Here is a 24,524-nt window from a genome sequence, read left to right on the forward strand (position 1 = left end):
AGAGCTCTGCAACCAAAATTAGGGAGCACTCATAATCCACAAATACATGGAGAATTTTTATGAAACTGACACATACCAAGCTTGAAAATTTAAAAACTTACTTCTGAACAAAAACTTACTTCTAAACAAATGACAAACCAAAGAACAAATAAATGATAATGGAATAAAGGACTTAAAACTAAGTAAGAAATTGTACCTCTCAAAACGTATAGGATTCAGTTGGCTAAAACACCACATTGAAAGAAAAGTATAATCTTAAGTGCTTACTAAAAAAGAAAAGGCTGGAAAAATAGTGAACGCTCAACTAAAGAGGCTGAAAAGAGACCAAAAATAGATGAAATATATATGTAAGAATGGAAATTAATGGAAAAAAAAAAAAACCCCAAAGATACAAAAGAGGATTTTAAAGGTCAATTTGGACAAGTTGATTCTCTAAAAAACAGACAAACTATGGAAAGGAAGAAGTGTCAGGGGAGGCACAAACAAATTATATTAAAAATAAACAGGAAATCTATCTGCAAATACAGCAGTCCTTTTAAAAATAATAAGCAATCACTATGAACAACTTTTAGCAATTGGAAAACTCAGAAATATATATCTACTAGAAATATATTCAGAATATAAATAGAACACTTACAACTCAACAACAGAAAGACAACACAACTTAAAAATGAACAAAGGATCTGAAGAGACATTTCTCCAAAGATATAAAATGATCAACAGGGACTTCCCTGGTGGCGCAGTGGTTAAGAATCCGCCTGCCAATGCAGGGGACACAGGTTCGAGCCCTGGTCCGGGAAAATCCCACATGCTGCAGAGCAACTAAGCCCGTGCGCCACAACTACTGAGCCTGCGCTGTAGAGCGTGCGAGCCACAACTACTGAGCCCACGTGCCACAACTACTGAAGCCCATGCGCCTAGAGCCCGTGCTCCACAACAAGAGAAGCCAAAGCAATAAGAAGCCCATGCACCACAACGAAGAGTAGCCCCCGCTTGCCGCAACTAGAGAAAACCTGTGCACAGCAATGAAGACCCAACGCAGCCAAAAATCAATCAATAAAATTTAAAAATAAAATAAAATGATCAACAAATACATGAAAAGATACTTATCATTAGACACCAGGTAAATGCAAATCAAAACCACAATCAAATACAACTTCATACCAACTAGGATGGCTATTAAAACAACAAAACAAAACAAAAAAAACCCACAGAAAATAACAAGTATTAGCAAGAATGTGGAGAAACTGGAATCCTCATATATTGCTGGTGGGAATGATAAATGGTGCAGGGACTATGGAAAACAGTTTAGTGATTCCTCAAAAAGTTAAACATAAAATTATCATATGACTCAGCAATTTCACTCCTAGGTATATACCTAAAAGAACTGAACAAATACTTGTACATGACTGTTCAAAGGAGTACTATTCATAATAGCCAAAAAGTAGAAACAACCTTTAAGTCCATCAACAAGTGACTCGATAAACAAAATGTAGTATATACATATAATGGAATATTATTGAGTCATAAAAGAAGCCAGTCACAAAAGGTCACATATTGTATGATTCTATTTATAAAAAATGTCAAGAATTGGCAAGTCCATAGAGACGAAAAGTAGATTAGTGGTTGCCAGCATCTAGGGAAATTGGGAAAAGTAAGTAACTGCTAATGGGTATGGGTTTTCTTTCGGTGGTAATGAAAATATTTTAGAACTGGTAGTGGTTGCACAACAGTGTAAATGTACTAAATACCAATGAATAACATGCTTTAAATTGGTTAATTTTATGTAAATTCCCCTCCAAAAAATGTAATCACTGGAAAGAAAAGAAAAAAGGAGAAATATATTTATGGATAGAAAGACTCAATGTTGAGAGGGAGGAGATATGGGGATATATGTATACGTATAGCTGATCCACTTTGTTATAAAGCAGAAACTAACACAACATCGTAAAGCAATTATACTCCAAAAAAGATGTTAAATTCACTAATTAATTAATTTTAAAAAAGACTCACTGTTGTAATGATGTTGATTCTCCCCAAGTTAATCATTAAATTAAATGCAATTTCAATCAAAATACTTGTAAGACAATATTATTTATAAAGTTTAGAAATAACCAACAGTACATATTAATGAAATATGAAAATATTAATATTAATGAAATGCATGAAATTATAATAAACACCAATTCCAGGATAGCATGTAATTCTGTGGAGGGATGTATGCAAACAGGACTTTATAGTGTGCATATAAATGTTGATTATATCAGTATGACAAGTATTTTATAATCAAAATTTTAAACTTTTAAATACCTCAAAAAGGAGGAAAGTGGATGGAGAAATTAACAGGAGAAAGGATGTGGATAGAAAGAAGGGGAAAGGAAGGAAAAGGGGTGGGAAGAGAGAAGGAAAGAAAAAGGAGTCAAGGCCCAGAGGGGGCCAGACAGAGGAAAGGGGGAAGGTGAAAGTGGGGAAAGATAAGGGGTGAAGGAAAGGGAACAGGAACGAAGAATTCTTCAGGCATCCAGGCAGAGCAGATTACCTGGAATGCGGGGATGGGGAGGCGGGTGGGAGGAACGGGCGGTAGTAAATCAAAGTGATAACAGACATTTCATTAACACTGAATGTCAGAAGATAGTGGTGCATCACAATCAAAGTTTAGGAAAGCTGTAACTACAATAATGAAGATTTGCTCGAGAATAAAGCTGAAAGACAGATATGCTTATCAAGCATGAAATAATTCAAGGACTATAATATCCATCAACATTTCTTTTTTAAAAACCCAAAACACCTGAAAAACAGATCTAGCCAAATAAAAGTGGAATCAAGCATTTTAAAGCTAGGAATGAGGAAGCCATGGTAAAAGGACATGGTAAGCACTGAATCCATTTACATATAAACATGAACATTAAACAGCCTGGAAATTGGAATTAAGGCTACAGACATGTTGTGCATGTTTTAGACCTGGCCAGTGTAAAAATATAACTATTAAAAACCAAGAGGTATGAAGGGAGTTCTATAGAAGCACATACAAGAGTGGTTAACTGCTCAACTTTCAGAGCAGGTAATTAATACTCCAAAATTGAAACATGTCCTTCAAAGAAATCTCCAATCTCCTCATATTTTTTCTAATGTAAGTTTCTTTAACCTATGTTTTAGATTATTTTCCCTCTCTTATGGTGAAAAATTATTCATTTGAAGTTCAACAATTCCCTCCCATAATTTTTTTTTTCTGTTACACTGAAAACCATTAGGTTGGATCCTTTTAAAATTAGAAGTTACTTCTATAGTATGAGCTCGTTTCTCTGTCTATGCATCTGTCTGTACATAACCATAAAAAGACCATTAGCTGTACCATTAGCTGTGTCTCAATGGAGGCACTACTAGGATTTTGAGTGGGACAATACTTTATTGTAAGGGACTAAAACACAAAATTTCAACATCTGTCCTCTAAACCTTCAATACTGCCCATACTTGAGAAAAGACTAAATGTTAGTTATTTCTGGGTGGTAGATGTGGAGGATATTTTTAACTACCATCTCTCTACCTTTCTGCATTGTATGAATGCTATTTTATATAGGTATCAGTTTTACAAAAATAGTGTTTTGTTTTCATAGGACAACTATAAGAAAAAATGTCAACATTTTGACAGTTAATTCTAGATGGAAGAATATGAATACTTCCGTTTTTTGTATTTCTTTTTCGTTTCCAAGTACAAAAACTTTAAAGTATTTATATTTAATTTAAAGTTATAGTTAATTTAAAGTTATAAAGTATGTTTATAACTTACATATACTTATACAATAATGATATAGTTGTATGAGGATTATTCAATTGTGGCTTTTTAAAAACTATTTCAATTTCTTCTGTCCCAGTATTTTCAATAAAAATTTATCTAAAGTCATTACTTTTCCAATAGTAGATGAAATATCAGTAATAAGTGTATGTGAAAACTAAGATTCAAAGATAAAATGGTCCAAATACATATAGAAAGGTTTAAAATTTAATACATCTCACTGAACCACCCAATAAACAAATATTGTTTACATTTTTGTGAAAAATCATTGTTTTTTTTGAACCCTGTCTTGGGGTAGTTTTGTTCTACATCTACTTCAAAAATGGAAAACCTTTCTATAAGATTTATGGAAAGCAGCCACAAAAAACACCCAATGCATTTATATAAAAAGCTAAGCCTAGGAAAAAATAAAAATTAACCCAGCCACTCATATAAATGACTGCTCCTCTCATCACATGAATTCCTAAGTGCACAGGTAGAAAATATGAGATCATACATGAAACGACTGATATCCTCTTGAGGTTTTCTCAAAGTGGTTCTGAGTCATGTAATTGAAATGCCTAAATTCACTACAAATATCTACAATGACAGTGAAGGGTTGAATTCACCTCATAACCTGAGTTAAGTTTAAAAGTTTCTAACTGAGAATAAAGACAGAATCTTAGGAGACACTCCTGGTGGTCTTACAACAGTTATTTCCCTCCTTCTCCCTTCCCAGTAGTGCTCTTACTTTGTGTATCTCCAACTAGAGAAATAACCTACCCCTTGTATCTTAGGCCAAACATCACATTCTATTTCTCTGGCCACAATCATTGCTTAAATAGTCCCATCAAGGCAAACTTCAGGACTCTTTCTTGGAATATGGCATGAACTGCTACTGGTAGGTAGCCATCCTAGAGCCAAAAGAGGAACCAGCCTTAGGTCAAAATTTAAATCACAAAAAAATAGAAGAGATCAAGAAATTAGGTCCTTTGGATGGCCTCACAGAGCTGCTGAATAAAGCAACTCTAAATAAAGCCTACCATATCTCTAGACTTAAAATTTCATGAGCCAAGGTGTATTGAGAGTTTAGATTACCTGCAAAAATAAAGAGTCCTAATCGATATTAAGTTTAACCACAAATAATCTACTCAGAAAATTTTTAAAAAGCAAACCCATAACTCACATCTTACTGGCACAGTGCTTATGTTGAAGGGGTCCACAACATGTCACTGTGGCATAAAAATTATATTGAGATGAAAGCATGAGAGTAGACTTTGTTTCTGAACTCTCTTAAAAGCAGAGCCTCCCCAAAGAACTCAATTGTCCTTAAGTCCTTTCCCAGGGAGTTTCACAACCAGGGAAGTCAAAACTATCATATCTTCCATCTTTTCTCCAAAGAGCTCATTTACCTTTCCTAAAAGCCATTTGTTTTCCAACAAGTGCCTTTTCTCCCACTCCCCTTCCCCTAATATTCCCAAATGCTAACAGCTTCCCTGAGTCACATTTTTCTGTGAACTCAAAGTCTGTTCTCTTGCTAATTTTTTTTTGGTCAGTTTAATTAGCAGTCCCCCAAACAATGAACCTAAGAAAGGAGAAGAAAAGTTTTTCTTCCCCTACAAAGTTAACTACTTAATATTCTACTTTCAGATTTAAAAACTGGGGCTTGTCTATCTAAAGTGACAGCAATGAAATTAGGACAAATGACCTCTTCTTTTTCAGTCTATATCCGACCAATTATTGCACTGCTTACCTTCCCAATCCACTCTTCCCAGACATTTATAAAATCTTATAATGCTCTAATCCCATAGCATCATTCAAGAATTAACACTGACTACTACTTTACAGTCACAGCAAATTCTACTTTAACAGATATGTGTCAAGTATTTCAGATCAAAGTAAAAATTCTTAACCCACAATAAGGATAATACAATGGAGTTGAAGAAAGAACACCAGGCTGTTAACATTGTTCATCTGAAAAGAGGGAAGGAAAAATATCAAGGACGGCCATTTTTGACTCTGTATTTCTTTCCATCATTTTGTTTCACTTGTTCTAATACTATGTGTTCCATTTATAAGTAGAAAAGCACCAAATAAAGAAAAACACTTTAAAAATTTATATCTCGGTATTTTAAATATCTTTCTGGAAAACTACCCACAAGCACACTAACCTACAAGTAAATGAAAAAGACTGCCCTATCACTGACAAAATATTACCAGAAAAGAAGCATTTATACCTACACACACATAGACGACACACACACACACACACTCACACACATTCACGTGCTTCTAAAATCCAAAGAGCACAGAGTTTAAACATCTGGATACTGCTGCTCCCTTCTTCCCAACAGGTGAGGATGTGGCCTTACCTGTGATTGGGCAGAGTTGGATATTTGTAAACATTCCTTTAAATGAAAGCAAGTAAATGTGTAGCTCTTGATGGTTAACAAAAACTCTGACTAAAATAGAGGGGTGGGAAAGCAAGAATTGAACTTTTCCATGTCATTATACCTATTTACACACTTGAAGGAACCCAGAGGCCAGGCAAAGCTCTGATGAAATGCTGCAGTTGATTTTGCCCTTTGTGGCCAGCTTTATTAGAAACTTCTAAGTTGCTATCTCCATGCCTTAATATTGTGGGTCTCAAACTTAATCATGTATCAGAAGCACCTGGTGGGCTTGTTAAAACAGATTTCTGGGCTCCCAATGATCTAAAAGTTGTGCACCTAAAATCATTCCACTAATAGCAACATTACAGAGGAAACAAGAGCCAAAACACAAGTTTTCCTAAACAAAGGATGAACGATGCAAGTTTTCTGACTGCTTTACCTACAAGTAAATGGAAAAGATTGCCCTATCACTGACAAATTACCAGAAAAGAAGCATTTATACCTACACACACACACGTGCTTCTAAAATCCAAAGAGCACAGAGTAAACGGGGTTTAATTTCTTTAAATCTCAGTTAATGATCCAGTAAAAACAAAATAAATCAACATCATATATGGCAAATGTTAACTCCACTTAATCCAGTTATCAAGAAGAATGCAAAGGATCTAACTATTCTTTAATAAGAATAATGTAAGCACATATTCCTTGCATGATCATGTTTAACAGGAAAGTTAGTGTAGAAAATTTCAAAATATTAGTATTTAGAGTCATGGTTAACTTTTTAGTATACAACTACTCAGGAGATACACCCATACTCTAACCTCCTCCACCCATACTCTAACCTTCTCCCCCAAAGACTTTCCCTACGTGGAAAATAAAACAAGAGAAGCTGACTTCTCTTATGTTCCATATTTACCTCTATACCCTTCCCTTTTCCAGTGACTATAACTTTCCTTCTTTCTTGGAATTAAAACAAAACTCAGCTTGCATATGTGAAATCTTTTATTTATGAAATTGCCTTTAACCAGACCACTTATGCCCAATATTCACTTCCTCTGTTAATCTTTCTTAATTTTCGTCCACTGAAATGATTATTAAAAAAAAGTTTAGAAACCTTTTCCCATCACTTAATCTTACATCCACTGTCTCAAAGGTGCCTTACAAAAGTACCAAAATTAAATATTAAAAAGAGAAATCTGGAAAGTTTTCTGATGTGCCTTTGCTTTTCAAAACTATTCTGCTGCTTGTTTTAAAGAGTATATTGCATACCTGATCCATATCTAAAGTTGTTTCTATCATTTCCTGAAACTTGGAGAAATCAGAACGAAGATCAATAAGAGGAGTCACAAAAACTGCCAACAACAATGCCTGATGTTTTCCTAAAAGAAAGCAAAAAGTAAATAAATAAATAGGTCCTATATTAAAAATACAAAACTACAAATCATGAAAATTTGCGATAATGAGCAGCCTTTGATCCCAAAAGCACAAACTGTGTAGCAGATCTCTGAAGTTACTACTTACTCAGGTATCTTAATTCAAATGTGTTTAGTACTTATATAGTAAGGGAGATGATCTCGCACTCAAAGTTTCCGACTAACAAAACACTGCCTGCCCTGCATGTCTGTTAATCTCCTTCAGAAGAGGTACTATAGATGGAGAAACGTGACATTAATTACAACCAAATGAATAGCATTTCTTTTTAGATTTAATAACGCAAAGTTGAAGTCATTAAAATAAAATATCTAACTTACCTTATAAATCCCTAATTTCCATTAATAATACAGTGTTCCAATTAACAGAGGTTAAATCAAGCCACAAGTAAATGGAACTTCGCTTGATGCTGTTTAAGAGCACACGCTGGGGAATTATGTGAGGAGAAGTAAGTGAAGCAACAGAGTCTATAGTGTGAAAGGCATGAGTAGAGAGACCTGGAAGCCAAGCCCTGCTCTGGTATCTACTGGCTCTGTGATCTGGAGCCTCCTTTTCCTTGTCTATTACAACGGGAGTAATAATAACAGCTACCTAGAAGATGAATAAATAAGACAACCATACTTAGTATATATACAGTAGTTGACACAATAGAAGCTCAGCAATAGTTACCACGCATTATTACTGGTTATAATACAAGGATTTTCTTCTGATCTCCAATAAATTCCCTTAGGAGAATGCTGCAAGTGATCTCTAGCATACTGCATTTCACTCCAAAGCAATAATTCCCAACATTTTCCAGACGTATTGATAGCTCTTGATTGAGAAAATGATGAAAACGTTATGATGGCAGTCAGTAAAACTACTGTGAGAATTCATATTTTATCATTAATCACAACAGCATCGAGACATATTTAGAAAATAGTACATATGTGTGAAACATTATTTAGACAGTCTATAAACAACACTTTGCCCACATAATGTCTGTTGTGCTACAATGCCTGGTTCTTTATTCTGAATTAGCTCATATGGTATTGGTAAAAAGGGGAATGAAGGCAGCAAAACATGGTGGTGGCACTGGTTCACAAATGATTTTTCCCCCAGCCCATTAATGTTTTGAAGAGGTCAAGGGAAAGCTTTCACACAATTAAGAGTAAGCTTAGCAACATACAAAGACCTCAGAGTAGCTGGCTTAATGACCATTATACTTTCCACTACGTTAAGATATGTGGAAAGGCTGAGTACAGATGAAAAGTACAAAAACATCTGCCACTGTTTAAAAAGAAATATTTTATTTAACTGAATTCTATATACCCTGGTTCAGATTTCTAACTTTGTTGAAAGTGACATTTGAAGCAAATGCCCTCAAAGGGCATCTCAAAGGAGGAAATGAGCCCCAGACTTTAAAGATGCAAAGAGTCACTTGATGCTGGCTACAAATGCAATGGAGATTTACGCAAGCTATTGTTCTTATTAAAGGTTGTTAATGCTTTTGTTATTAATCACTTAAAATTTTTCATATATTTTGAGGTCTACCTTATCTCTATTTTTTTCTGTAAGTTCTGTTTTCTAGCACATGACTTTGAAGAAGGTAAGGTTTTCCAAGAAAACACAAGTAGTATTATTACAGAAGTACCTGTATAAACTTCAGAACATGTCCTCTAGCCCCTCACACACAAAGGCCCACCTTGCTGCAGCTCTTCTCAGAGTTAAAGTCCCTTCCTCTGGGCTTCCCTGGTGGCGCAGTGGTTGAGAATCTGCCTGCCAATGCAGGGGACACGGGTTCGAGCCCTGATCTGGGAAGATCCCACATGCCGCGGAGCAAATGGGCCCCTGAGCCACAACTACTGAGCCTGCGCGTCTGGAGCCTGTGTCCCAACAAGAGAGGCCACGATAGTGAGAGGCCCGCGCGGATGAAGAGTGGCCCCCGCTCGCCGCAACTAGAGAAAGCCCTTGCACAGAAATGAAGACCCAACAAAGCCAAAGATAAATTAATTAATTAATAAAATTGTGCAATCTTTAAAAAAAAAAAAAGTCCCTTCCTCTGCTCACTTGTTCCATATCCTGCAAGCCTTCACTAGCATCTTGAATTCCTTCCCCTACTTGTAATTTGTACTGAGCCCCAGTTGGCAATTTCCAACTGGGTTTTTTTTTCCCCCAATTGGTTATGGTTTTAATTAAAAATAACAGCTCTACTGAGATATAATTCATATACCAAACAATTCTCCATTTTAAAGTGTACGATTCAATGGTTTTTAGTATATTCACAGATTTGTGCAACCCTCGCCACAATCAATTTTCAAACTCTGTCACTGCCCTCAAAAGAAACAAGGAATCCTGTACCCATTAGCAGTAACTTACAATTTCCTTCCAACCTCCTGCCACTCCTCCAAGCCTAGGCAATCACTAATCCACCTTCTGAATCTATAAATTTACCTATTCTGGTCTTTTCATATAAATGGATCACACTATATTGTGACGGCTTTTTTTCACTTAGCATAATGTTTTCAAGGTTCATCCATGTTGTATCATGCATCAGTACTTCCTTACTTTTGACTGAGGAACAATATTCCATTGTATAGATATGCCACATTTTATTCATTCATTCATCAATTGATGGGCACCATTGGGTTTTTTTTTTTTTAATCATTTTTGGTTTATTTCTAGTAACAAAATAACATACTTTTCAGTACGATTGTTTTTAATTACAGAAGTACAGAAACTAAAATAAAATCTTAATAATACTATTACCTAAAAATATGGAACCCTTCAAGAATTTGTGAGTCATCCTTGCGCAGGGGCCATGTTAATCTTCTCTGTATCGTTCCAATTTTAGTGTTATGTGCTGCCAAAGCGAGCACCACCCACTGGGTTTTGATAAACTCCATCTTCCACTAGTTACCACAACCTAAAAAGCCTTACATGATCTATCCCAGGGTCTTAAACAAAGGTCCATAGATCCTTGAATTCAAGGTAGTACATAAACAAAGAAGAGAAGTAAATCCCATCTTCATTTTCTCTAACCTCTAACTGGAATCAAGCATTTTCTTCCACTGTTAATGTAAGTAATAAACCACAGTAGTATCATCAGTACTTGTGTCTTTGTCATCAATTAAAATTCCAGATATATTTTCATATCATATTATAGTTTTTGGAGATAACTTTAACATTTAAACTCATTAGTTCAAAATTAAAGAAGTTCGAACTTCACTCAGATCATGTTATTTAATGCATTAATAAAAAGGACTTATTTCTCAAGAATTTCTTTTATATTTTGATAAGTGTATTTCAATATAATTGGCTTCCTATTTAACTCCATGTGTTTTATTTTACGCATTTAAAAACGCTATTCTGACAAGTGGTTCATAGACGTTATTGGAAGCCAAAAGGGTCCACAGCACGAAAAATGTTAAGAACCTTGGATAGGCCTCACCTCTCTGGCCTCACCTCCTAACAAGCGCCCTTATTCTCTATCTCTATGCTTGACAACCCTAGCTTCCCTTCACTCCTTCAACAAGTCAAGCTGTAGGCACTTATACTAGCTGGCCCCACTAGCCTCCCCTAGATCTTAACAGTGAGCTCTTTGTCATCATTTGAGATTCACCTGAGACAGCAATTCCATAGAGAGGCCATCCTTGACCACAATATCCAGCATCTTCCTGGCCCAGCCAAGTCACTCTGTCACATCAAAATATTATGCTTTCTTTGTTGTACTTACTACTCTTTGAAATTCTTGCTCATTTATTTATCTCTCTCTCCCCTTCCACTATTACTGAACCTCCATAAGAAGAAGGACCTTCTCTGTCATATCTACCATTGTAGTTCCCAGAACAATGCCTGGCACAAAGTAGGCAATGGATAACTCTATGCTGAATGAATGACTTTATGAAGGGAGCAAGGGACTAATGAAGCAACCAATCACTGGTCATTAGTTCTGATACACGCAACACTCACCGAGGAAAAATACAAAAGATCACATTGGGAAATAACTGTTAGCTTCTTCTTCTTCTTCTTTTTTTTTTTAATAATTTTTATTTTTTGGCCCCGGCATGCAGGATCTTAGCTCCCTGACCACGGATCAAACCTGCGTCCCCTGCAGTGGAAGCACAGAGTCTTAACCACTGGACCGCCAGGGAAGTCCCTGTTAACTCCTTAAATGCATCAAAATGTGGAATATCTAAGCAATCAAATTCAGTAATTTCTCTAAGAACTCCAGATTCATTGTCAGCCCCTAAAGATTCATTTATAACTCGCTGAAGATTTCATTTTTGAGAATGCTGCTGAATACGCAATGGAGAAAAGACAATCTTCTTCAATAAACAGTGCTGGGAAGATTGGATATTCACATGTAAAAGAATGAAACTAGACCCTTATCTTGCACCACCTACAAAAAATTAACTTGAAATGGATTAAATACTTAAATTTGTTAAGACCTGAAAACATGGGGGAGGGACTTGGCTGGTGGTCCAGTAGTTAAGAATCCATCTTCCAATGCAGGCGACATGGGTTCGATCCCTGGTGGGGGAAATAAGATCCCACAGGCCGCAGGGCAACTAAGCCTGTGCGCTCTAGAGCCCGCGTGCTGCAACAAAGAACCCACACACCGCAATGAAAGATCCCACATGCCACAACGAAGATGCTGCGTGACACAACTAAGACCCAACACAGCCAAATAAATAAATAAATAATTTTTTAGAAAAATGAAAACATGGGGGAGAAGCTCCTTGACATGGGTCTTGGCAATAATTTTTTGGATATAATACCCAAAGCACAAGTAATAAAATTAAAAATAAACGAGTGGGACTACATCAAACCAAAAAGCTTCTGCACATCAAAAGAAACAATCAACAAAGTGAAAAGCCAACCTGTGGAAGGGGAGAAAATATTTGCAAAACATTTATCTGATAAGGCACTAATATCCAAAACAGATAAAAAACTAACAACACAACTCAATCGCAAAAAACCCCCAATTAATCCAATTTAAAAATGGACAAAAGACATGAACAGACATTTTTCTAAAGAAGATATATGAATGGCCAACAGGTACATGAAGAGATGCTCAACATTAGGGAAATGCAAATCAAAACCACAATGAGATAACACTTCATGCCTGTTAGAATGGTCATCATCAAAAAGACAAGAGAACAAATGCTCGTGAGGATGTAGAGAAAAGGGAATACCTGAGCACTCCTGGTGGGACTGTAAACTGGTACAGCCACTATGGAAAACTGTGTATGGAGGAGCCTCAAAAAATTAAAAATAGAACTGCCATATGATCCAGAAATTCCACTCCTGGGAATATAACCAAAGAAACCCAAAACACTAATTTGAAAAGGTATCTGCACCTCCCATGTTCATAGCAGCATTATTTACAATAGCCAAGATATGGAAACAACCTAAGTATCCATCGATGGATAAAGGGATAAAGAAAATGTGGCGTGCGCGCACACACACAAAGACACACACACACACACAAAATGGAATATTATTCAGCCATTAAAAAAAAAAGGAAATACCACCATTTACAACAACATGAATGGACCTGGAGGGCATTATGCTAAGTGAAATAAGTCAGAGAAAGACAAACACTTTGTTTTTTTAAATAAATTTATTTATTTATTTAATTTTGGCTACGTTGGGTCTTCATTGCTGCACGCGGGCTTTCTCTAGTTGCGGTGAGCAGGGGCTACTCTTTGTTGTGGTGTGCGGGCTTCTCATTGCGGTGGCTTCTCTTGTTGCAGAGCATGGGCTCTAGGCGTGCGGGCTTCAGTGGTTGTGGCCCCAGGCTCAGTAGTCGTGGCTTGCGGGCCCTAGAGCACAGGCTCAGTAGTTGTGGTGCTTGGGCTTAGTTGCTCCACGGCATGTGGGATCTTCCTGGACCAGGGCTCAAACCCGTGTCCCCTGCACTGGCAGGCGGATTCTTAACCACTGCACCACCAGGGAAGTCCAGAAAGACAAATACTTTATGATCTCACTTATACGTGAAATCTTAAAACAACAACAACAACAAAAACAACTCATAGTTAAAGGGATCAGATTTGTGGCTGGGAGGGGAGGGGGATTGGAGGAAGGTGGTCAAAAGCTACAAACTTCTAGTTACAAGATAAATAAGCACTAAGGATATAATGTACAGCATGACGACTATAGTTAACACTGCTGTATGATACGTATGAAAACTGTTAAGAGAGTAAGTAAATCCTTAGAATTCTCATCACAAGGAAAAATTTTAAAAGAATGCTGCTATGTGCCTCAGAAACTGCTGCAACGTTTAGGTCAATAAGCATAAGTACTTACACTACTGTAACAACCCAAAGCATAATCTAATCACTATCAAACATTTCATCATCATTTACTATGATAAAAATGATAACAAATTTCAGGATAAACTGAAAGCCCATGAGTCTATCAAGAGTAAGTGGTTCAGGGACTTCCCTGGTGGTCCAGTGGTTAAGAATCCGCCTTGCAATGCAGGGGATGCAGGTTCGATCCCTGGTCAGGGAACTAGGATCCCACATGCCGTGGGGTAACCGAGCATGTGAGCCACAACTACCGAGCTCATGCGCCGCAACTACTGAGCCTGCATGCCACAACTAGAGAGAAGCCCACGCACCGCAATGAAATATCCCACATGCTGCAACGAAGACTCCGCGTGCAGCCACTAAGACCCGATGCAGTCAAAAATAAATAAATAAATAAATATTTAAATACTAAAAAAACAAAAAAAAAGAGTAAGTGGTTCATTAAATATACTCCTGGAATGATGCCCAGGCCAGCTTCTAAATCTAAGCCTTAACTGGTGTATTAACACCAGTTTTGGGACTTGTTTTCTCCATCTTGCCTATGTTCATGCCACTTAATCATAGACTGAGAAATACTATGGAAACTATCCTTAGTTAATTTAGAAAGGTTAATTTTCAGGGGAATTCTCTGGCAGTCCAGTGGTTAGGACTCAGCGCTTTCACTGCTGGGGCCCGGGTTCAATCCCTGGTCAGGGAACTAGGAGCCCGCAAGCCGCACGGCTACTTGTCAAGTGGCAAAAACAGCAATGAAAACCACCTTGGCATGTGCACTGCCCCAAAATAAAATGTTGCACTTTCTTGATATACCACTTCAGAACTCTCCTTTTATGACATCTATCAAAATTATATTTTTGTGTGATTATTTGTCTAATGTCTGTTTCTCTCACATGCTATAAGGGCAGAGACTGTTTTGGGGTCCTATCACAGCCTCAGCAGCTAGCAGTGTCAGGAACACAGTGAGTACTCCCAAGTGTTTGCTAAACCTTCTCGCTGTTTCTGCTTCTTCCTTATCTTCTCTAACAACCTCTGGATACCAGTCCTTTGTTATGATGTAAGCAATGAATTAATCAATTTTTGCTAACATACCTTTATTAGTATAGACACTAAAGTAAAATAAAGAACACCGTAAGCTTTCAGGACCTCTTAAATAACAATGGTAAGACAAAGCATCTTGAACTCCTAGCACCATCATTCATCATTAAGTACTTTCCCATTCTTTTACTGCTTTTCAGTTTCCTTTCTGACACATTCTCTCTCCTACACTAAGTGGTGTTTTGTCATTCTCCCAAAAGAAGTTTCTGAAGGCCTATTACATGTCAGAAGTTGGGCTGGAATACTTGTTCCTTGGGGACATACCGTACACTCAGGTGTCGGGGAGAGATGACACAGTCATTAAACTAATTACAAAGAAGGATGGCAAGTATAATGACAGGGAAATACAGGGTGCTTTGGAAACACATAACCAGGACAGGAGTGTACTCAAATGCAGGAACAAGGTAGGCCTACCCAAAGAAATGACTTTGAAGGTGAAAATCTAAAGATGAAGACAACAAAGCCAGGTGAGACAGGAAGGGATAAATGTCTGACTCTAAAGGAACAGCACATACAAAGGCCAATGAGTGTGCAGTATATGTGAGATCCAGAGGATGTTCAAGTTCACTTGAACAGATGCAAAAAACAAATACAGTTTGTTTTTTCAAACTGCAGACTTTTCTCCATCATAAAATTAATTTAATAAATCTTAGCATTTTTCAGTGAAAAAATTGAAAAATGTCAAAGTACACTGTATTGTTGGTTCAATTTTACATATTATTTCAGTTTATATAATTAATTATATAATTATTTCAGTTTTTATATAGACCGTGTATACATGTTGTTAAAAACAAGACAACAGGCCCCAAATGGAGTCGCTTATGCTAAGCCCCATGTCACCAAATCGAGGCTTACCTTAATTACAGTTTCGGCTCTCCCAGAAATGGAATCTTAAACCAGCCAATCAGGAATCACCTGATCAGCACCAGTTAGGTAATACACCTGATAGACCCCTACAATCCCCTAAAGGAAAGTAACCTTACAATAACCAACCCGCTTTTTATAACTTCCTTGTTTCAGCTCCCTTCTGCCTATGAATGTCTTTCATTTTGTACAGCTCTAGAGAGCTCCTTTCTATCTCCTGGATGGGATGCTGCCCAATTCATGAATTGTTCATTAAAGCCAGTAAGATCTTTAAAATCCACTCAGTTGAATTTTGTTTTTTAACACTGCATAGACACTCCCATGGGTATGCACTAAGTCAAATGAAAATGTATATCTTACTGTGAGACATGGTCAAAAAAGTCTGAGAAACACTGGCAATGAGTCCTAGGAGGGAAAGGATAAACAGAGAGATAGGCAGAGGCAACAATTTATGAGGGGCCTGTCAAACCCCAAAACAGTCTTGTCTCTGCCCTTATGGCATGTAAGGGAAACAGACATTAGACAAGTAATCACACAAAAATATAAGGCAGTGAAATGTAAGGGCAGTGAATATATAAAGGCAGTGAAAAACCCCTGAAGGGTTAACAACACACTTATATTTTTATTTATAAATATATTTACATATTGAGAAAGACAGTTGGCTGAAGCAAAGAGAAAGGATTAGAAAGAGCCAAGACAAGAGATAGTAAAAGCATTAGGAGGCTGACAGTAGTTCAGGTAAGAAATGCTATAGCCTGGACTAGGGTGCTGGCGGCGGGATGGAAAGGTGTCCGAGGTGAAGAATATATATGATGCGATACCAATAGGACTTGGTGACTGAGTGAATGCAAAGAGGGAGAGGCAACAGTTAAGGCTGATTCCCAAGGCTTAGACCACTGGGTAGATAATGGGGCCATTTACTGAGAGAGAGAACACCAAAAGCAGAGTTTAGAGAGAGGAATTCAGAGTAGACTTTGAAACATGGGCCCATATGAGAAATCCTCAGTCAGAATTCCCATTCGGTGATAATCAGGTAGTCCGACCAGCAGCGGTCCACTTTAGTCAGACCATGACTTCCTTAGCTCATCAGAATATCAGCCCACCATTCTGCCTCATTATCTGTAATCTGACGGGCCCCTTCAGGCACGAGCTTGCAGTGCCTGGTCTTACTCACCACAGGCAGACACCAACCACACCACAGGCCCCCAACTTCCCACCACGAGAAGACTTTCCCAGATCTGTGTCTGGCAAAGTTGAGGCTGCTGGGTAAATTGGCTGTAATTGCACCTAAATTATTGATACTCACTGGTAAACGTCTTCTCTCTCAAATCATTTACATTTTATTTAATGTAACTGAGAAGTAACTGGAAACGGCTGGCAAAATAATTAAGAAAAAGACACTAAGATTTTCTAATCAAGTTAAATGAGCAAGTGACACTAAAATCAAAATGAACTATAGGAGAGTTCTGGGTAACAGATATGAGGTGCCTCCCTACACGTGTCCTCCCGACACTAACTCAGGTCCAAGGCCTACCACTAGTCACAAATCTGCTGAATCAGACTTTCCAAATAGAATACGACGGGAAAAACCAACCTAAAGTCTAAATTAATTATCAAGTTAGTATTAACATCCTTGTTCTAGTAAGTATTTTGGTAAATGGTAATAAAAAGACATGAGTTTCAATTAACAAAGATTTAAAAATTTATTCTATGCCCATGTTCTCTTGACTAATTTAACGTAATTTCCTTGTATTATTAACTCCAACCTAGAAGTTTTATGAAGTACAATTAAACTTTATCTGACCCTTTAAATATATTTATGAAATGGATTTAAAAATTCACGTAAGGGGCTTCCCTGGTGGTGCAGTGGTTGAGAATCTGCCTGCTAATGCAGAGGACACGGGTTCGAGCCCTGGTCTGGGAAGATCCCACATGCCGCGGAGCAACTAGGCCCGTGAGCCACAACTACTGAGCCTGCGCGTCTGGAGCCTGTGCTCCGCAACAAGAGAGGCCACGATAGTGAGAGGCCCACACACCGCGATGAAGAGTGGCCCCCGCTTGCCACAACTAGAGAAAGCCCTCGCACAGAAACGAAGACCCAACACAGCCAAAAATTAATTAATTAATTAATTAATTTTTTTTAAAAAGTGAATAAAACTTTAAAAAAAAATTTCACATAAGTGGAAAAAAGGCTAGCAAGATGCTGCTAATGAAAGTTTACAGTATTCACACAAACATGAGGCTGGAGCCAAAACACTACCAAATTAGCAAAGAAGCCAACAGTTGAAGTGCAGTCAATCATGGTAAAAGATAAAATAATTCAATCGCTCTGAATAACAACCTTTAGCACAAGGGCATCTCCGTTATTCCTCCACCACCAACAGCCGCCCTATAGTTTTGGCCTCTTATCCTCCCTCATGGCCCCTGCCCTCTCTTCCTTTTCAGATTCTTGGGTCACGTCATCCCTTTTGTTGAGCACAGCCACCTGTTTCCGTTCCTTCATTTGCAGGTAATACTTTCTCTGACAATATACCTCATTTTCCTTTTTTACTATTGTCATTTTGACAAAACAGTAATTTTCTTTCCTATGCTGACTTTCTCTTCTGATTCCACTGATTAGTTATGAGTATCATTTTACACCACGCTAGTCTCTGTGAGATAACAGAAAATGTACTGGTCTCTGCTCCTGGTTCCTGACACGGAGTTCCTAAAACCCTTGTAATTTCCTAAGTGACAAGAGCACTAGGAGCAACTCTTGTTCTAATAAGGTGACCCGAGAGGAGCTCTTGAGTATGGGCTGGTCACCAGAAAGACCAAGCCATGCTTAGGAGCTTGGAATTTTTAGCTCTACACCCCCCCCCGACCCCTGTCATCCAGAGAGGGGCAAGGGGCTGGAAATGGAGTTAATAATTGATCATGCCTACGTGAGGAAGCTTCCTAAAACCCCAGTAGTGGTGGCGGGGGGCATGTTCGGTTCAGAAAGCTTTCAGGAGAGGAAACACATCCACCAGAAGGGTGACGCAACTCAACTCTATAGGACAGAAGCTCCTGTGCTCAGGAACCCCCCGAGACTTGCCCTATCTCTTCATCTGGCTGTTCATCTGCGTCCTGTATCAATAAACTGTTAAGTGTAAGTAAGTGTTTCCCTGAGTTCAGTGAGCTGTTTTAGCAAATTGATTAAACCCGAGAAGGGGGGTCATTGGGACCTCATCTGTAATCGGTTGGTCAGAAGTACAGGTAATACCTGGGCTTGAGACTGGGTGGAGAGGTTGCAGGGCACCAGGCTTGTGGGATTGAGCCCTTAACCTATGGGATCTGATGCTATCTCCAGGGAGACAGTGTCAGAACTGAGTTAAACTGCAGAACACCCAGTTAGTGTCACAGGAAATCACTTGGTGTGGGGCAAAACCTCCACACATTTGGTGACCAGAAGTGTGACTGATGAAGTTTCTGAGTGTTGTGCCTTGACCTCTTTTATCTCGTAAACTAGTTTTTATTGCACAGTTTTGCATAGGGATGCATATGTTGCATTATAACAGAACTGGCTGTATGCAAAAGTGTAATAGAATATATTGGTGGGATAAAAATGTTCTAATTGTACATTTAATAAATAAACAGTACTGATTTTACAATAGTAAAAATAGTACTAATTATTAGTTGCCATAATTTAACCTCTATTACTTGACACTAACTGGGTAAGTCAATTATACTTCCATGAAAAAATAAATAAAATTACGAAAAGAAATAAAAAACAAAAAAATTTTAAAGGGCAGTTTTACACATGTTAAATTAAATTAAATGTATAGGAAATACAAAAATACTACAATAAATAACGCATTTTACCTCACAAAAGACATGAAGTTTGCTTGTGGAGGTGCACTTCCAAAAGGTTGCAGCTTGTAAGTTACTGTGAAATGGTGAGTCCTCTGAAATGTAGTGCAAAGCTGTAACACCACATGCAAACGAGTGTGGCTCATGAACACACGGTGGATGCTTGAGGTGTGTGTGTGTCTGTGTACACTTTGTGTATGCCTACACTGCTCAGTTCAGCTGGGTGCAATTTTCTGCATTCACCCAGTGTTTCCCACGGGCAAAATGTGCATAAGCAACACAAAATTCACATTATGCTCAAATTGTTTCCTAATATATGAACTACATTAGAACAAGTCTTCCTTGTCAAAGAAAGTGTTAAGCATAACTGGCCTTCTATAATTTTGCTTAAAGAATGAAACAACATAAAGCAAAATATTAATAATGATTACCTCTGGATGGTAGAATAATTACTACAGAGTTTACCTTGCTTTTATAAACTGATAAAGACGAAATTTAAAGAAAATATCTCCAAAATACAAAATCCAACCAGATCTTAAATTGCAGCTTTATAGGCTAAAGTTTAAAAAGTGCTACATTAGTAAAGCAGATTCCTTTTCAGAAATGCTAAATAAATTGCTTTCATATTCTTATCTTCTATTTAGAAGGAAACTGAGCAATCAGGTTAAAAGGGGGGATTATTATTAGACTAACTTACTATGTTATTTAGGGTTAAAAAGCAATGGATATAAGCAGAAGGTGCTACGGAAACCAGAAAACTGCACGAGGAGGGCAGAGAAAGCCTCACAGAAAGGGTGATATTTGAGCTCAGTCTTAAATATTCGTAGGGTTCCATCACGTGGACAAGGTAGTGAAGGGCATTTAAGACAAAGGAAAAACATGGAGAAAAGCATAAAACATCAGAGCAGTCTGGAGAACCAGCACAGTGAGGAGAAGAGTAGGTGAGGGAGTATAAGGGAGGCTGACTGAGAAGTAGCAGCCAGCCGGGCACAGGAATGGGGCTTCTTCTGGTAGGTTACGGGAAGCAAATTAATGTGTTCATAACCGAAAGGGAAGAAATGGTATGATCAGACGTGCTAAGAAAGATTACTATGGGTTCACTGAGGAGGATACAATGACCAGGGGAGGGAAAATAGCACATGTAAGGTTTTTAAATATACTGAAACAGAAAAGGATGATTACTTGGATGTGGGCAGAGGGAAGGGTTAATACCTCAGTATGATAGCTGTTACAATAAAATTCATCAACAAAATCTAGATACTTAGAGTTGTTTTAAGCACTATCAGAAATTTGCTCCAAATGCAGAATACCATTGTTTTAGGTTGTGCCTCAACTTTTAAAAAAAGTTTTACTGAACTATAGTTAATTTACAATGTTATGTTAACTTCTGTTGTACAGCAAAATGATTCAGTTACACGTATATATTCTTTTTCATATTCTTTTGCATTATGGTTTATCACAGGATACTGAATATAGTTCCCTTTGCTATACAGTAGGACCTCGTTTTTTATCCATTCTATATATAATAGATTGCATCTGCTAACCCCAAACTCCCAATCCTTCCCTCCCTGACCCCCTTCCCCCTTGGCAACCGCAAGTCTGTTCTCTATGTCTATGAGTCTGTTTCTGTTTTGTAGATAGGTTCATTTATGTCGTATTTTAGATTCCATGTACAAGTGACATTATATGGTATTTGTCTTTCTCTTTCTGACTTACTTCGCTTAGTTTGATAAACTCTGGATCCACCCATGTTGCTGCAAATGTGTGTCTCAACTTTTCAATTTAAAAAGATATGAGGAGGGGCTTCCCTGGTGGCGCAGTGGTTGAGAATCTGCCTGCCAATGCAGAGGACACGGGTTCGAGCCCTGGTCTGGGAAGATCCCACATGCCGCGGAGCAACTAGGCCCGTGAACCACAACTACTGAGCCTGTGCATCTGGAGCCTGTGCTCCGCAACAAGAGAGGCCGCGATAGTGAGAGGCCCGCGCACCGCGACGAAGAGTGGCCCCCGCTTGCCGCAACTAGAGAAAGTCCTCGCACAGAAACGAAGACCCAACACAGCCATAAATAATAAATAAATAAATAAATAAATAAAAAATAAAATAAAAAAATAAATAAATAAATAAATAAAGATATGAGGAATAAGGGAGGCCAAGTATATTTTTCAAATAGCCTTTCTTTTTTAACAGGAGAAAGATAATTTAGAGTAAAGCTTTTATCACTCAATGCAAATCTACTTTCTAAACTGTTGCTGCCCTCTGCTGTCTCTGAATTTACTTTATTTTCATTTTTTTCCAGGAATAACATTAAAATAACATTAAACCTAGAGTTAATCAAAACCAAAACATCACAAGATGGCAGAATACACTCAATTTCTAGTAATATACAAATATATTTTTTAAAACTTTTAATGATTTTACTTTTAAGGACAGTGCCTTTGGTTTTTCCTCATAAATTAGCCTCAGTTTTGACTTTCTCCATGAAGTCAGTAGGCTAAGGAGCTATGCTGAACTCTGCAAAATGCCATTTTAAACTCAAGAGAGGCACATGAAAAGATGCTCAACATCACTAATCATCAGAAAAATGCAAATCAAAACCACAGTGAGACATCACCTCACACCTGTCAGAATGGCTATCATTAAAAAGACCACAAATAAGAAATTGTTGGCGAGGATGTAGAAAAAAGGGAACCCTCATAAACTGTTGGTGGGAGTGTAAACTGGTGCAGCCGCTGTGAAAAACAGTATGGAAAAAAAAATAACTGAACATAGAACTACCATATGATCCAGCAATTCCACCCCTGGGTATATATCCAAAGAAAATGAAAACACTAATTCAAAAAGATACACAAATTCCAATATTCCTATCAGCATTATTTACAATTGCCAAGAAGATATGGAAGGAACCTGTGTCCATCAACAGATTAATGGACAAAGAAGATGTGTGTGTGTGTGTGTGTGTGTGTGTGTGTGTGTGTATACATGTGTATATATGGAATATTACTCAGCTATAAAAAGGATGAATTTTTGCCATTTCCAACAACATGGATGGACCTGGAGGGTATGATGCTTAATGAAGTCAGACAGAGAAAGCCAAATACTGTATGCTATCATTTATATGCGGAATCTAAAAAATAAAACAAACAAATGAATATAATAAAACAGAAACAGATGCACAGATATAGAGAACAAGCTAGTGGTTACCAGTGGGGAGAGAGAAGGGGGGAGGGGCAACATAGGGGTAGGGGATTAAGAGGTAAAACTACTATGGGTAAATTAAGTTACAAGGATATATTGTACAGCATAGGGAATATAGCCAATATTTTATAATAACTTTAAATGGAGTATAATCTATAAAAATACTGATTCACTATGTTGTACACCTGAAACTAATATTGTAAATCAACTCAAGAGAGATTAGTTAGGTTCCCAGTGACTAGGATACACCTAGATTCTCCAATGTTCCATGTTATTGAAAGAAAATACATAGCTCTTAGCACCACGAAACTTGGAACAGTCTTCCTCCTTTAATATTTTCTAGGCTGGGTGATTTCAAATATCTTAACTGGACATCAGTTATCAAACTGACAATGTAAAGCATTTGATTTACATAATGTTATGATATCTCACAGGTCTTATATTAAGTGTAACACCGAAAAAGTAGGGAATTACTGACTTGTTGAAAACTCTCAAGTACATTAAGCCACACATATGCAGAGAGGTTCATGAAGAGAGCCAAGCCTTTCAAATCCAATTCCTAACTTCTGTGCTTATCTCAGGGAATAAGAAAGATTCGCCAGAGAATATGCAGAGCAATATTTCTTACATTTTTTGGGGGGTGGTGGTGGTTTACATAGACTTTTGAATATCTGATGAAACTTGCAGATCCTTTCCCCCTCCAAAAATACATATATACAAAATTTGGCATAAAATTTCAGGATACTCTCAAGAACTCATTCAAAAATCCCAGGTTTAAGGTTTCAGGTATTGAGTGAAAAGAGGGCCAAAAATAGAACTGAGGGTTGTGGGGTGGGTGTGGGGTGACTACACTGAAGAAGATGGCAAAAAATAGAAGGATCCAGCAATTCCAGTTCTGGGTATATATCTACAGGAAACAAAATGGTTATCTCGAAGAAATATCTGCACCCCCCACGTTCACTGCAGCATCATTTACAACAGCCAAGACACGGAAACAACCTAAGTGTCCACCAGCGAAGGAATGGATAAAGAAACTGTGATACATATGTACAAGGGAGTATCCTTCAACCATAAAGAAAGAAATCCTGCCATCTGCAACAATATGGATGGACCTTGAGGGCATTATGTCAAGTGAAAAGAGTGAGACAGGGAAAGTCAAATACTTTGTGATCTCACTTATATGTGGAATCTAATAAAACCAAACTCATAAATACAGAACAGACTGGTGGTTGCCAGAGGCAGGGGGTGGAGGAAATGGGTGAAGGTGGTCAAAATGTACAAATTTCAAGTTATAAGATTTAAGTCCTGGCAAGGTAATGTACAACATGGTGACTGTAATTAAAAAACAAAAACAAAAACTGTACTGTATATTCGAAAAGCTGCTAAGAGATTAGACCTTAAAAGGTCTCATCATAAGAAAAAAAACACTAACTACGTAAGGTGACAATGTTACCTAAACTTACTGTGGTGATCATTTACGTAGTATATATATACATATCAAATCGTGTTGTACACCTAAATTTATACAATGTTATATGTCAATTATATCTCAATAAAACTGGGAGGAAAAAAAAGCCTGTCACACTCACCAGTGAAACCTAGTAAGATAAGGACTGGACCGTGTTCACTGAATTTAGCAACAAGTAAGT

At 37.6% G+C, this 24,524-nt stretch overlaps 1 protein-coding gene and 1 non-coding gene across 3 annotated transcripts in view; both read right to left on the reverse strand.

Annotated features, from left to right (window-relative positions):
* MSH2 (mutS homolog 2) overlaps positions 1-24,524 on the reverse strand; it is a 73,677-nt gene that overhangs the window by 20,387 nt on the left and 28,766 nt on the right. For both annotated transcript variants that reach the window (XM_036874000.1, XM_036873999.1), the window contains exon 8: positions 7,435-7,544. In XM_036874000.1, the coding sequence (XP_036729895.1) occupies positions 7,435-7,544 (110 nt within the window). The remainder of the gene's footprint in view (positions 1-7,434; positions 7,545-24,524) is intronic.
* LOC118906547 lies at positions 10,347-10,454 on the reverse strand. Its single transcript, XR_005022528.1, has one exon. It is a non-coding gene; the product is annotated as a U6 spliceosomal RNA (small nuclear RNA).

The sequence above is a fragment of the Balaenoptera musculus genome, chromosome 13 (genome assembly GCF_009873245.2).
Source record: "Balaenoptera musculus isolate JJ_BM4_2016_0621 chromosome 13, mBalMus1.pri.v3, whole genome shotgun sequence".
Classification (NCBI taxonomy): Eukaryota; Metazoa; Chordata; class Mammalia; order Artiodactyla; family Balaenopteridae; genus Balaenoptera; species Balaenoptera musculus.